The following is a 15,362-nucleotide window of genomic DNA, read 5'->3' as shown; positions in this document are numbered from 1 at the left end:
CCTTTGATTACGTAGTGGGTTTTGGTCAATGGATGTCACCAGTATAAAATGAGCTAAGGTTCCTTTCTGAATGAGACACAATGGCTTTAACTTAATAGGCAAAGGTACTAAATCCTATATTCCACACATAAATGCCTCAAATCACCAGTATTAAATAAAACCTCATCAATATTAACCATGGGAATTTTATTAAATAAAAATGTATGAATCTGCAGATATAAAACTGATAACCAATCCATATTAATGGAAAAACTTGTAATCTTAAGAAATACTAAAAATAATTTCTCCATATGCAAAAATGTAGATTTCATATTTTTCAAAAATCCCGATTTTGATAGTTGATTTTAAGTTAACTACTCTAGCAAAGCATCATAAAAATAAATGGAAGATTATAAATTCAATGGCATTTGGCACGCTATTGTTGTGAATATGCTTTATTTTTAAGTAAAAAATGAATCCTAGCCAAAACAAAGTGTTTGCCTCTGAATATTTTAAGCTTAAGGAAAAAAAAACTCATTAATAAGGAACATATTTTCATTTTTCCATGTTTTTAATTTTTTATAAAGAGTTTCATTAAGTTTCAGTCAATAAGTAGTTCTTAAACTTAGGCTTCATGATCCTTTTGACTTCGTACTTTTAAATGGAGGCATTTCTCTTCAAAACATGACAAATTTCGGAATCCATCAAAAATTATTTTATTCAAATTATGTTTTCCAAAAAAGAGGGTTCTGTGCTAGTCGTCTTTGAAAGTTTTCATACCTACAAAAGAAAAAATTTATTTACAAGAAAATTAAAATCTTTTGTAATCTACCAAATGACTTATCAAAAAGCAAACATTTTAGATGTCACTTCTAAAAAGCTAAGATAAAAAAACAAAAGAGCTAAAAATTTAATCTGAAAGTTTTATTATTCTTATAAAAGGATAGCAAGCATAGTGATTTAAGTATGACTAGCTTATATCAGAGTACAAATCATAATAAATTTTATTAACTTATCTGCAAAATTTGACAGCTAGACCCAAGGAGGAAAAAAAAATCAAATCTAACTCCCTCATTTCATAAATGAGTAGATAAGAGGAATTTGCTTAAGGTCAAATACTTATATTTTAACAAAGCTCAAACCTAGTATCTTCCAGATCAATCCATGCTACCAGCTGTTCAACAAATTCTCTTGTATCCCCCACCCCCACACACTGGGATAGTCAAAGTGAAAAGAACACCTATAAAACAGAATCATGAGGGGCACCTGGGTGGCTCAGTGAGTTAAGCATCTGCCTTGGCTCAGGCCATGATCTCAGGGTTCTGGGACTGAGCCCCCATGTCAGGCTCCCTGCTTCTCCTTCTCCCTCTGCCCCTCCCCCTGCTCATGCACGCTCTCTCTCTCTCTCTCTCTCTCTCAAATAAATAATAAAATAAAATAAAATAAAATAAAATAAAATAAAATAAAATAAAATAAAATAAAATAAAATAAAATAAAATAAAATAAAATAAAATAAAATAAAATAAAAACAGAACCAGGGGAAAGCCAAGGAAATCAATTTTATTAATAATTTAAGTATAGGGTGCAGTATAAACCACCCTGATGCCTTACATATATTCTACTTCAGATCAAGACTTTCTAAACTCACAAAAAAATTTTGCTTTGTATTTCAAGACTCAAATATGGTTACTTATAAATAAAAATATTGAAAAATTTACAACTTTAATTGTGGCCCCTAAAAATAAGCAATTGTATTTTCCTGTCTTTATAAATTCAAAATGGCTACTATATAACAGAATATTGAGGGTAAGAACATTCTTTGATGTGAACTCCACAGTATGCTTTTAAATGGCATGCCAATGTTAATTAATGTATGCTGATGTCCACAATAAAGGAATATGTTTAAATGTCAAAAAAGAAATACATTCACAGGCAAAACAATATATGGTTACTAAAAGCCTTAATATTAAAGATACAAGATGTCCCATACCATTTCAGAACCACATTTGCTGGAATGAACATTTCAGATGGACTTGGTGTCATCTGGGCCTGAGACACAGCAAATGATGAAGCAAAATTGTAGAAGTTGTCCAACATCTTTTGTGTGAACTGAAAAGTTAATAATGAACGGATTAATGAATTATACTAAATATTCCACTTAGACTTCGATATTTTTAATTAAAACTATTCCTCCAGTATACTTGGTTTTAAGGATCGTGAGTTCTAAGTCTAATGCTGTAAGGAAAGTTATAAAATGACACTGTGGCACAAATCTTAATAATCTACCTTTTGTACTTCCTTTATATCTCAGAATTTCTGTGGTTTTTAACTATTTTAATTTCCTAACATTCATTTTGGGTGGAAATATGTTTTTCCTTCAAAATATCTTCTTTTATCTCTACTTCTACATCTACTATGACCCCTTCCCTCAAATCCCACCCTCCTCAAATCAAGCTTTCTCACATAAAATACTAAGAAATCTTCTTCTTGCCAGTAAGATAAAAGCTTAAATATAATGAGAGGAAATGCTTTACTAGCTTTTATCTTTCTGCCTAACAATATCAAGGTAGTTTAATACAGGAGGCTATCATTAAAAGTTGCTTGAACTAATATCCAGAGTTCAATAAAATCACTATTAAAATATCAATATCAGGAGAAAAAAATCAACAGTAACCCTCAACACTAACAACAAAATTTTATTTTTTAACTTTATTTTATTTTTTTAATAAATTAATTTTTTATTGGTGTTCAATTTACCAACATACAGAATAACACCCAGTGCTCGTCCCGTCAAGTGTCCCCCTCAGTGCCCGTCACCCATTCACCCCCACCCGCCCCCCGCCCTCCTCCCCTTCCACCACCCCTAGTTCATTTCTCAGAGTTAGGAGTCTTTATACAACAAAATTTTAAAATGTAACTTTTATTTAAAAGTTCCAATTCAGAATAGAAACAAAGCCTGTAAATACCTAGGGAAATATTTCAAGACTGTCTTGAGAGACAGGAAAGAAAACAAATTAAAGGGCCTATATATACCACATTCAGTGGAAAGATAGAATATTTTTAAGATGGGAAGACATAATGTAACAGAAGCAATTCTCTTCAAATTAAACCTATAAATCCAATGTTATTTCCAACAAAATCTGGTAAGGTTTTTCATGAAACTTAATAAGCCAATACTAAAAGTATTATGGAGAATATCTAAGCTTATTTGATGAGTAAGGGGTTCGGGAGGGGGGAGGGGGGACTTAGCCTACCAGATATTAAGACTTTTACTGGCAAAGGGACAGGCAAATAAACTAATTGGAATAGAAGAGAGCCCAGAAACAAATCCAAGCATATAAGACAACATGATATATAACAAAGATGCAAATTAGCTCGGAGTAAAAAAAAAAGAAAAAGACTAACTTTCAATAAAAGCTTTAATAACTATGAGAACACCTTCACACATTAGAATAGGATAAGAAAGATTTCTCCAATATAAAAAAAAAAACAGAAAAGAAACAACTGTTAAGATTATCAACACAAAAATACAGTGTCTGCATGAAAAAGATACCAAAAATAGTATTAAAAAACAAGCAACATACTAGAAGAAAATTACAACATATAGAAAACTTTTTTTTTTTTAAAGATTCCATTCATTTATTCATTAGAGACAGAGAGAGGCAGAAACATAGGCAGATGGAGGAGAAGCAGGCTCCATGCAAGAAGCCCAATGTGGGACTCTATCCCAGAACTTCGGGATCAAGCCGTGAGCCGAAGGCAGACGACCAACCACTGAGCCACTCAGGCATCCCATAACATATAGAAAATTACAAAGTATTATTACCCAGAATACAAAAAGGCCTTTGCCCAGAAATTAAATTACATTAAAAAGTACCAAATAATACAACAGAAAATTGGGTAAAATACATAAATGGTCAATTCCAATAAAAAAAAAAAAAAAAACGAGGTCAAAATGAGAAAAGATGCTCAACTTCACCAGTCATCAAGAAATACAAACCAAAACAAAGTGATATTCAAATTTCACCCCAACAGTTTGTCAAAAATTTAAGGTCTTAAATATTAGTGAGAATACGTATCAATATGGAAATGAAAAAACTGTCTCGGGATCCCTGGGTGGCGCAGCGGTTTGGCGCCTGCCTTTGGCCCAGGGCGCGATCCTGGAACCCCGGGATCGAGTCCCACGTCGGGCTCCTGGTGCATGGAGCCTGCTTCTCCCTCTGCCTGTGTCTCTGCCTCTCTCTCTCTCTCAGTGACTATCATAAATAAATAATAATAAAAAAAAAGAAAAAACTGTCTCATTCATACAATGGCATACTACACAATTAAAATAGACTAGATTTATTCCATGTACTAACACAGATAAGTCTTAAAAATCATGCTGAGTGAACAATAGCAAGTTGTAGAAATTTGTGGAGTATACCATTTATAAGAGCAGAGTATAAGAAGTACAACAGAGGACAACTGTTTGTTTTTGTTTTTAAGATTTTATTTATTTATTCATGACAGACAAAGAGAGAGAGGCAGAGACACAGGCAGAGGCAGAGGCTCCCTGCATGGAGCCTGACATGGGACTCGATCCCGGGTCCCCAGGATCACACCCCAGGCTGAAGGTGGCGCTAAACCGCTGGGCCACCGGGGCTGTCCGACAACTGTTTTGTATATAAAACTATCTGATGTTTTAAGCCATGTATATGTACTATTAATAAAAATTAAATGAAATAAGAATAAGTGTATTTTACAAACATGTTTAAACAAATAATGTTATATATATTTTGTGGATATATATATATATGAATGTTTCTCTTAAAGTACTAACATAGGATGGCAAAGATACATGAAGTTAGAAGAGCAGCTACCTGGAGAAGAATTGGAAGAAGAGAAACAGTGAGACCAGCAAGCTGTATCAGAAATATTTTTTTTTAATTAGTAGCAAATATGGCAAATATCAGTTAATCTAGATGGAAGTCACTCAGAAGTCTTTGTATGTACTGCACTATAAAGAGAGCTCTATAAGAACAGCTATTATTTTGTCTACCTATTTTTATTTTTTGTGCTTAGAAAAGTCCTGGCACACAGTAGGTATATAATAAAATATTGGTGGAATGTATTTTCCTATATATTTAAAACACTTCATAATAATAAAGTGTTTGATAAAAAAATATATATGCTTTAAGAAGTTCAAATAATTTATAAATAGAGTAAAAAGTCTCCTTGCCCCTTTCCAAGGAGAACATCACTTTCGTATGTATTTTTCAGACATTTTTCTAATACATTTTTCTAATATTTTTCAGACATTTTAATAGGATACTATTAACTATTGCTTTACAACTTGCTTTTCTTTTTAGCACAGCAGTTGATTTTAATTACTGGGGGAAAAAAATTAAGACCCAGACTCTGTCATTCTTAATTCAGCCTATTCTCAGATGTGACAAGTCTGCTTTAAATTCATGGCCACAAACCTCAAGAGTATGCTGCCCAGCAAACTCATAAGGGGCTCCCAGGGGTTTTCTAGTCCACTCACCCTCCTCCTCTCCTACTTTTTCTTTATATTTCCTATACTCCTTTCCCCTCAATCTTAGCTGATGACCTTGTTTCCTGTTTCACTGAGTAAAGAGAAGGTATCAAGAGAGAACATGCCCAAGTTCTCATCACATTTATCAACCACCTACATCTGTATCCATATGACCATTACTCTAAATACGGTCCATTATCCTATCTAACGTCTCTCATTTCCTATTCAAACACTCTTCAGCAACTCTCCCCAACTCTTTTCCTGAATGCTTCATTCCTGTTAAACATGATGTAATATTTCCCATTAAAAATGGTTAAAAAAAAATTTCTTGTCTCCACTGCCCCCTCAAGCAACCAAAAGATTTATCTGCTATCCTCTATAACTATTCATCGAGACTCATCTATATTCAGTGTTTCCACTTCCTTCTCTCCAACTCACTCCAAACTCCAATTCTCTGAACTCTTAGCTAACTTTTTAATGACTTCTATCTTGTTGCATCCTGTGGATAATTCTTAGCCCTCATCTTGACCCATCAGCACTGTGATACTATTGATGCTTCTTCCTTCTTAAAAACCAGTCTTTGCTTAGCTTCCAAAACATTACTTTTTGGGTCTCCTTCTACTTCAGCCTGCTTTTTCTTTCTCTTCATCTCTTAAACTTCTCAAATTTGAAATGGCCCCAAGCTCAGTCACTGGCCAACTTTTCCACTTAGTTACTTCTCTAGTAATCATATGCCCTTCAAAACTTTAAATACTATCTCTACACTGATAACTGCCACATTTTTATCCATATCCCAGATCTGTCTCTTGAACTCTAGACTGGTCATCTTCAGCTGGATGTCTAACAGGTATCCCAAACATAGTACAACCAAAATCCAACTCCTGATTCCACTCCACACTTCCTCTTTTCATAGTATTCCTGTGTTCAAGGTCCTCAAGCCAACATCCTTGGGCCATAGTTGATGTCTCTCTTTAATCTCAGACCCTAAATGTGATCCACATGCTGAAACACACTATTGGCTCTATTTTCAAATTATCTCTAGAAATCAACTACAGGCATACCTCAGACATATTGCAGTTCAGTTCCAGACCACTGCAATAAAGTGAGTCAAATGAATTTTCTGGTTTCCCAGTGCACATAAAAATCTTGTTTACACTATACCATAGTCTATTAAGTATGCAATAGCATTATGCCTTTAAAAAATGTACATACCTTCATTAAAAAATACTTTATTGCTAAAAAATGCTAAACATCATCTGAGCTTTCAGCGAGTTGTAATCTTTTTTGCTGGTGGAAGGTCTTGCCTTGATGTTGATGGCTGCTGACTGATCAGGGTGGTGGTTTCTGAAGGTTGGGGTGGCTGTGGCAATTTCTTAAAATAAGACAACAATGAAGTTTGCCTCATTGATTGACTCTCTTTCACTTGAACCCTTAGAGGCCACTGTAGGATTTTTCATTGGCCTAATTTCAATATTGTTGTGTCTCAGGAAATAGGGAGGCCCAAAGAGAGGGAGGAGGATGAGGAAATAGTTGGTAGGTGGAACAGTCAGAAAACACAACACTTATCAATTAAGTTCTTCATCTTACAAGGGCACAGTTTGTGGTGCCCCAAAACAATTATAATAGTAACATCAAAGATCATTGGTCACAGATCACTGTAACAAATAATGAAAAAGTTTGAAATGTTCTAATTACCAAAATGTGACACAGAGACACAAAGTGAGCAAATGCTGCTGGAAAATGTCACCAACAGATTTGCTCCATGCAGGGTTGCCACAAACCTTCAGTATGTAAAAAAAACATGATACCTGCGAAGCGCAATAAAGTGAAGCGCAATAAAACGAGGTATGCCAGTACTTTTAATCACCTTCATTTCCACCTCCCCAGCCTACCCTGGTTCAAGTCATTATCATCTGTCATCTCGATGTTCAAAAGAGCCTTCTAAAATTGATCTTCCTTCTTACTAGAGTGTCCGTCCAAAAATGCAGAAGTGATCCTTTTAAAATATAAGTTAAATTCTATTACTCTTCTGCTCAAAACTCTCTTCTCTTCTCTTCCAAACAGAATTTGAGTCAAAGTCTTTATAAAAGCCAATGAGGTTACCATATGAATTTATACTGTGGCTCCCTCCCCAATTACCTCTCTTCTCATCTCCCATCTCTCACCCTTGTTCACACTACAGCAGCCACAAAGCCCTTCAGATTTTTCTTCGAATAACAGATTTCTACCTCCAGGCCTTTGCATTAGCTATACCTCTGCCTGTATCATTCTCCCATCCAGGGCTTTGCTGTACAGTTTAAAAGTCAACCATCATGGAATTATGTCACTTAAAGCTCCATGAGGACAAGGATCTCACTTATCAGGTTCACAACTGTATACCCACAGCCTAACTGTGAGAGGAAAAAAGAAAATGCTAATATTTAATTCCATTTTTAAATCACTTTGAGCTATTTCATCACTATAAAATCAAGTCTCATCGAAGCATTTATAAATTTTAAAATACCTATAGAAGAAAGCAGGCAAGCTTAAATCATCCATGGAAGCCAATAATTTATGCCATACATGTTTTACCTCCATTTTTATATGTTTTCCACTACCAGGCTAAATTTTAAAGTATAGAATTTGGTTTTAAAATTTTTTTAGAAAATGTGTACTGCATTACCTGAGTGAATGAGTCAACTGAGGATACAGCAGCATTGCCTACTGGAGTCTGTTGAGCCAAACTGTCCAATAATTCCACTGAAATTCCAATCTGAGCAACAGATGGAGTTCGGACAATATTCATGGCTCCAAAAGGATGTTGGCTTCCTTCTCCTGAAAAAAATTAACATGTACCACAAATTTCAACTTTAACTTGTAGCCACACATATTCCTTTGTAAATATGTGAATACCCTCCGATCTACATGCACTAAAAAGTTGTTATATAGTTTATCTCTTTTCAGAAAAATGTAAAAGGCTCGTTTTTACACACTAACAAAGAATAAGAAAACTAAATTTTTTCCCACCAGAAAAACAGCTGTGACTTCTCTAAAACTTATTAAAATTACTGTTAGATAGAAATGGAAAGTAACAGAATGAGAAAAATAAATGAATAAGCATTAATTACATTAAAAAATTATCGATGCTAACTCCAAAGGAAGGATATTTTCTAAGATTTTTTAAACTAGTTTTAGTATTTTCTCATTATTCCACTAAAATATAAATTAAAATATAATTTATATTTTAATATATATTATTATTTTAATATAAAATAATATATTTATAATTTAACATATTTTAATTATATTATATAATTTATATATTAAAATATAAATTACCATTATAACTGATAAATGACATAGCATATTTTACTAAATGTCACGGATCACCCCATTTAACACTTGATGTTATCAAACAGGCAGTAAAGAAGCTTATTCATAGAAAATAACTTAATAACTTTTTCCCCTTAAAATTCAATGTCATTAAGTATACACCTGAGCTTGTAAGTGCCATCTAACTTACATGTGGAGAATTTAGGCCAATTTTTTTAACCCACATAAGACAATTAAAGTTAGTCTGACAGACAAAAATTATACAATAGATTTTTGTTTATCTGCTGTTTTCATAAGACTTTAAGATATTTAATCAAATACTGAAGAACAAAAATCTGGAGCAACATATTATTCCTAATAACTAGAACACTGAATACAAATATCGAAACTCTCCTTGGGCAGCCCAGGTGGCTCAGCAGTTTAGTACTGCCTTCAGCCCAGGATGTGATCTGGAGACCCGGGTTTGAGTCCCACGTCAGGCATGGAGCTTGCTTCTCCCTCTGCCTGTGTCTCTGCCTCTCTCTCTCTCTGTCTCTCTCATGAATAAATAAAATCTTAAAAAAAAAAAGAAAGAAAAAAGAAAAAACCTCTCCTTAAATTTTTAAGCTATGAATAAAAACTTACAATGTATTCTGTGATTTAAAAATACATACACCTTTCACTAAATATGACTACTTTAAGATAGTTTTAGTATATTTAAATTGTTTTATTAAATTTCCATATATTTATGAATTTCTCAGATGTTATTTCTATCATTGTGGTCAGAGAACATATTTTGTATGACTTCTGTCTTTGAATATATTGAAACTTGTTTTACAGTAGCCTAATATATGGTCTATCCAAGAAAATGCTCTATTGTGCACTTGAGAAGAACTTGTTCTGCTGCTGTTGGGTAGAATATTCTGTGTATTAGCTCTTGGTGGTTTACAGTGTTCAAGTCTTCTATTTTCTCAATGACCTTCTGTCTAGACATTCTATCCATTACTGAAAGTTGGGTATTAAAGTTTCCAGTTGTTGAACTACTTTCTCCCTTTGATTCTGCCACATTTTGCTTTGTGAATTTTGAGATTCTGTTGTTAGGTGCAAACAAGTTTATAACTATTATCTTTCTGAATGGCCCTCTTATCATCTTATAAAGTCTTAACCTCTAATATTTTTTGTCATACATCTATTTAGTCTGATTTTAGTCCATCCATTTAAGCTTAAGCTCTCTTTTACTGTTTGCATGTATCGTTTTTTCATCCTGTACTTTAAACCACTTTGTTTCAATCAATAGTTGGATCATGTTTTTTTTTTTTTTTCCATTCCTCAAATCTCTGCCTTTTAACTGGAGAATTTAATTTTGTGTTAACTAGATGCTTGCTAGTGTACCGTTTTAATTCTCTTACCATTTTTTTAACTCTATATTTTTTGTTATCTCCTTAGTGGTTGCACTACGAAGGATTACCATAAACATCTTAATTTACAACAATCTAATTTGGATTCATGCCAATAATTTCAGTAGTACACAAAAACTTTGTTATGTACTTTCTCTCCCTATGTGTTGTCATAAATTACTTCTTTATACATAGCATGCCCATAACACAGGTTAATAATTTCCATTTTATGAAGTTGTCTTTTATATCAAATGGTGAGGGGGCGGGGGGAAAGGAGTTACAAACAAAATGAACAATATTGATTTTTATGATTAACTACATAGGTTTTACCTGTGTTTTTTTCCTTCATGTGAATTCAAATTACTGTCTCATGCCCTCTCTTTTCAGCCTGGAGAGTGCTCTTAATTTCTTATGGCTGATTCTTTGAGTAATGATCTCACAGTTTATATAAGAAGGTCTTCATTTCTCCATTTTTTTTTTTAATTTTGAGAGAGAGAACATGTATGCACGTTGGAGGGAGGGGCAGTGGGAAAGAGAATCTCAAGCAGACTGTACACTGAGTGTGGAGCTCAATGCAAGGCTGGATCTCACAACCCTGAGATCATGACCTGAGCTGAAATCAAGAGTTAGACGTTTAACTGACTGAGCCACCCAGGCACCCCTACCCTTCATTTCTGATGGATACTTTCAGTAGAGAATTATTGACAGTTTTTCTTTCAGTGCTTTATACCATCCCACTGTCTTTGGACTCCATTGTTTCTGATAAGAAATCCTCTGTTAATCATATTAAGAATCCTGTTTGATGAGTTGCTTCTCTTACCAATTTCTCTTTGACAGTTTGATTAGGATATGTCTTGGTATAGAGCTTATCCTACATGAAGTTTACTGAACTTAATTGTGTAATGTTTTTCATAAAATTTAGAACATTTTAGGGCATTATTTCTTCATATATTCCTTCTACCCCATCTGTCCTCCTTCCAGGACCCCTATTGTGCATATGTTGGTATACTTGATGGGATCTCAGAGACTGTTCATTTTTTTTTTTTAAGATTTTATTTATTCATGAGAGACACACAGAGAAAGCCATTGACATAGGCAGAAGGAGAAGCAGGCTCCCTGTAGGGAGCCTGATGCAGGACTCAATCCCAGGATCCTGAGATCACTACCTGAGCAAAGGGCAGATGCTCAGCCACTGAGCCAGTCAGGTGCCCCTCTTTTTTCTTTCAGCTCTTCAAACTAGGTATTTCAATTGATCTCTCAAGTTCGCAGATTCTTTCCTCAGAGTACTCAGATCTACTGAAACCCTCTAGTGAACTCCTTTGCTACTGTACTTTCAGCTCTATCACTTATATTCAATTCCTTTTGATAATCACTCTATTAATATTTTCTATTTGATGGCACATCATTTTCCTGGTTTCCTTCAACGCTCAGTAAGTCCAACGTTGTTTCCTGGGGACAGTTTCTGTTCATTTATTCTCTGAAAGAGCCTTACATTCTTGTTTCTTTGCATGTTTCCTAACTTTTTGCTGAAAACTGGATGCTAAATATTATAATGCAGCAAATCCAGAAATTAGATGTCTCCCTCTCCTCAGAGTCTGTTGTTAATATTTGTTGTTTCCTAATGACTTTTCTGAACCAATACTTTAAAGTCTGTATTTAAAAAAAAAAATAAATAAAGTCTGTATTTTTTGTCCCATGTGACCACTGACATTTCTATTAGTGTAGTGATCAGCTAGTTTTTGAAAAGGCATTTCCTTAAAAGCCTGGAACCCAAAAATTCTCCCAGTCTTTGCAGATAGGTTCTGTGTGTTGGGACATCCCTTTAATACTAGCAAGGCAGTTTACAATTCTGCCTTACCTTTCACTTCCTGCTTATGGAGAGCCCCAAAGTCTGCCAGAAGTGGGAACTTAGGACCTTCTTAATTTTTTCCTGAGCATGTGCACAGCCCTAACTGTATATTAACTATTAACTTTGAGGTTTCCAAAAATTCCCAGGTCCAAGAACTCAAAGCCTTTATTCCCCAAAGGATTTTACTCCCAGCATTTCCTCCCAAGCTTTGTAGTCAGTCTATTTTTGCCTTGATTGTTGTCAGTGCCTCAGGCATCAGTGACAAATACATTTGCAGGTAAATATTTTTGACAAACACTCCCAAGGTTGTCACTTCAGTAAGATAAAAGAAAGTCTTTTCTTTTTTTAAAGATTTTATTTATTTATTCATGAGACAGAGAGAGAGAGAGAGGGGCAGAGACATGGGCAGAGGGAGAAGCAGGCTCCATGCAGGGAGCCTGATGTGGGACTCGATCCCAGGACTCCAGGATCATGCCCTGAGCTGAAGGCAGACGCTTAACCACTGAGCCACGCAGGCATCCCAAAAAGTCTTTTCAATTAATCTCCAAGGGAACCACCAGACAAACCAAAATAAATACAGGTGACCCTTGAGCATCACAAGTCTGAACTGAGTCCACTTATACACATATTTTTTTACAGCAAAATATTGTAAATATATTTATGATTTTTGTAAAAGATTTTATTTATTAATGAGACACACACACACACACACACAGAGAGAGAGAGAGAGAGAGAGGCAGAGACACAGGCAGAGGGAGAAGCAGGCTCCATGCAGGGAGCCCAACGTGGGACTCGATCCTGGGTCCCCAGGATCAGGCCCTGGGCTGAAGGTGGCACTAAACCGCTGAGCCACCCAGGCTGCCCTCCCCTTATGATTTTCTTAATAACATTTTTTTCTCAAGCTTATTTTCTAACTTATTACATATACAGTATATGTAATACACATAACATACAAAATACATGTTGCACATAACTTTTATGTTATCAGTAAGGTGTCCAATCAACTTGTAGGCTATTAGTAGTTCTGTTTTTGGAGAATCAAAAGCTACATGCAGACTTTCAACTGCACAGGAGATTGGTGCCTCTACCCCATGTTGTTTAAGTGTCAACTATAATTACAATTTGTTGTGATTGAGGTCCATTCTGCTCCCTCTGGCACCAGTACCAAGAACATGAGCTATTATTGTCAAGGCTACCACTGAGCTGAGGAACAGGGGATGATGGGTCCACTGTAAGTTAAAATGCCACAAAGCTCACTGTTCTTATTAAGATTCAGTGGTTTTCTTGATTAAATACTTCCCTGGTTACTACAAAGTTTTGGTTAGTTTCCAGAGTCCTGAAAAAGATTCTGACAGGCTATGGAGAGATGGACTTGTGATGTTCCTTACTCTATCAAAATGTTAATTGTTTTAAACCTAGAATTACACTAAGTCCAGAAAATGTACTGCTATTTGTCTGCATAACAGGCTCCAATAACTTCAATCCAGGAAAAAGGTTCAATACAACCTTTAAGTGACTTAAGTTTTCACTACTCCGGGAGTGACCTGCCCAAACAGAAAGACTTGTCATCTCTAGCTTCCTTTATCAAATGGAAGCTCTTAGCAAATTATTAAATAAAACTGGCTATGATCCATTCTAAGAGATGGGACTACAGAAATATTCTGACTTCATTTTAAAGGTCTCTGAGGCTAAGACAACGTGAGACTCAAAAGTCTTCAGTAATCTTTATATTTTCAAAGAGATCCATTGTGCAATTAAAATCATTCTTTCACTCCTAACTCTGGGAAACGAGCTGGGGGTGGTGGAAGGGGAGGAGGGCAGGGGGTGGGGGTGAATGGGTGATGGGCACTGAGGGGGGCACTTGACGGGATGAGCACTGGGTGTTATTCTGTATGTTGGTAAATTGAACACCAATAAAAAATAAATTTATTATTAAAAAATAGAAAAAAATAAAATAAATAAAAAAATAAAATCATTCTTTCAGTCACTCTTATTCCCAAAATGGGCTTGACAGAGTAGTTGATAACCTTCAAATACAAATGTTCTTGTGTGTAACCATAAAATACTGGGAAGAAACACTGGAACATAATATGCAAACTTAGTGTTTAATTTTGGATCTGAATTCATGACAGCAAAAGTTAAAAAAAAATCAATTACATTGAGCCTTACTGTCAAAAAATTAAACAAAAACAAAGTAAAACATCTGACCTGGTCTTAAAGAAAAAAATTAGATAAGTTCTTCAATTAACATTCTAATAGTGTAAAAGCAGCTGAAAATCTTTCAAAGGTGTTCCTCAAAGGGCCCTTCCTCAATGCAACCCAAGAACCTAACACAAGGCACACCTCAGAGGAAGAAATCCTACAAGAAACTAGTCTTTTACTGCTGGTACACAAGAAAAAGCAGTCATCATTATTTACTGCTTAGGTCTAACAGACTCTTTAAAAATAAATATATTTTAAGTCATTTTACAAAAAAATTTCACAAGAAGAAAGATAGTGAAAAACAATTTTATTAAAATTTTTAGCAAGTACTGAAGTACAACAAATCCAAATATTCACTGTACATCTCCCAGGTTTTTAAGTTATAAATAGCCAAAATGGGGCAGCCCGGGTGGCTCAGCAGTTTAGTGTCACCTTCAGCCCAGGGCGTGATCCTGGAGACCTGGATCAAGTCCCACGTTGGACTGGCTCCCTGCGTGGAGCCTGCTTCCCCCTCTGCCTGTGTCTCTGCCTCTGTCTCTTTCTGTGTGTCTCTCATGAATAAATAAAATCTTTAAAAATATAAATAAATAAATAAATAAATAAATAAATAAATAAATGCCAGAATGAGCCACATTTTCTGAATACCACTGTTCACTTTAGTGAATGTGGAATATATCCATCTTATAAATATGACTGATTTTTAAAAAATCTTCTAACAGCTCTAACTTATCAATACTTTGGGTTCTTTTACTAGCAACAGCATTATCATAATTCAACACTTCAAACACTGAAATTTTGAAAACTTAATGGCTCATAATTTGGACAGGTATCTTCTTTGATCATAATTTGCAGAACACAGTTAGTTAGTTAGTTATTACAATCCTATTTATCTATTCATGAGAGACACACAGAGAGAGGCAGAGGGAGAAGAGGCTCCTTGTGGGGAACCCAATGTGGGACTCGATCCCAGGACCCCGGGATCATGGTCTGAGCCAAAGGCATGACATTCAACCACTGAGCCACCCAGGTGTCTGTAAAACACTGTCATTTTTATATTTATAAAATTATTTAGAATAACCAATCCAATTAATGTTTCATTTCTATACCTATTGCCATCTAATTGCCTTTG

The 15,362-nt window shown here is 35.0% G+C and overlaps 1 protein-coding gene across 1 annotated transcript in view; it reads right to left on the bottom strand.

Moving 5' to 3' along the window:
- Positions 1–529: 529 nt before the first annotated feature.
- The window catches only part of HIKESHI (heat shock protein nuclear import factor hikeshi), a 39,411-nt gene continuing 24,578 nt past the window's right edge, over positions 530–15,362 (bottom strand). The window contains exons 3-5 of the mRNA XM_055320735.1: positions 8,157–8,308; positions 1,970–2,088; positions 530–759 (exon numbers count right to left, since the gene is read on the bottom strand). Coding sequence (XP_055176710.1) covers positions 705–759; positions 1,970–2,088; positions 8,157–8,308 — 326 coding nt within the window. The 3' untranslated portion in view covers positions 530–704. The remainder of the gene's footprint in view (positions 760–1,969; positions 2,089–8,156; positions 8,309–15,362) is intronic.

This window comes from Nyctereutes procyonoides, unplaced genomic scaffold (assembly GCF_905146905.1).
Source record: "Nyctereutes procyonoides isolate TBG_1078 unplaced genomic scaffold, NYPRO_anot_genome, whole genome shotgun sequence".
Classification (NCBI taxonomy): domain Eukaryota; kingdom Metazoa; phylum Chordata; class Mammalia; order Carnivora; family Canidae; genus Nyctereutes; species Nyctereutes procyonoides.
Note: the sequence above shows the minus strand (reverse complement) of the source record. Positions and strands in the feature narration are given on the sequence as shown.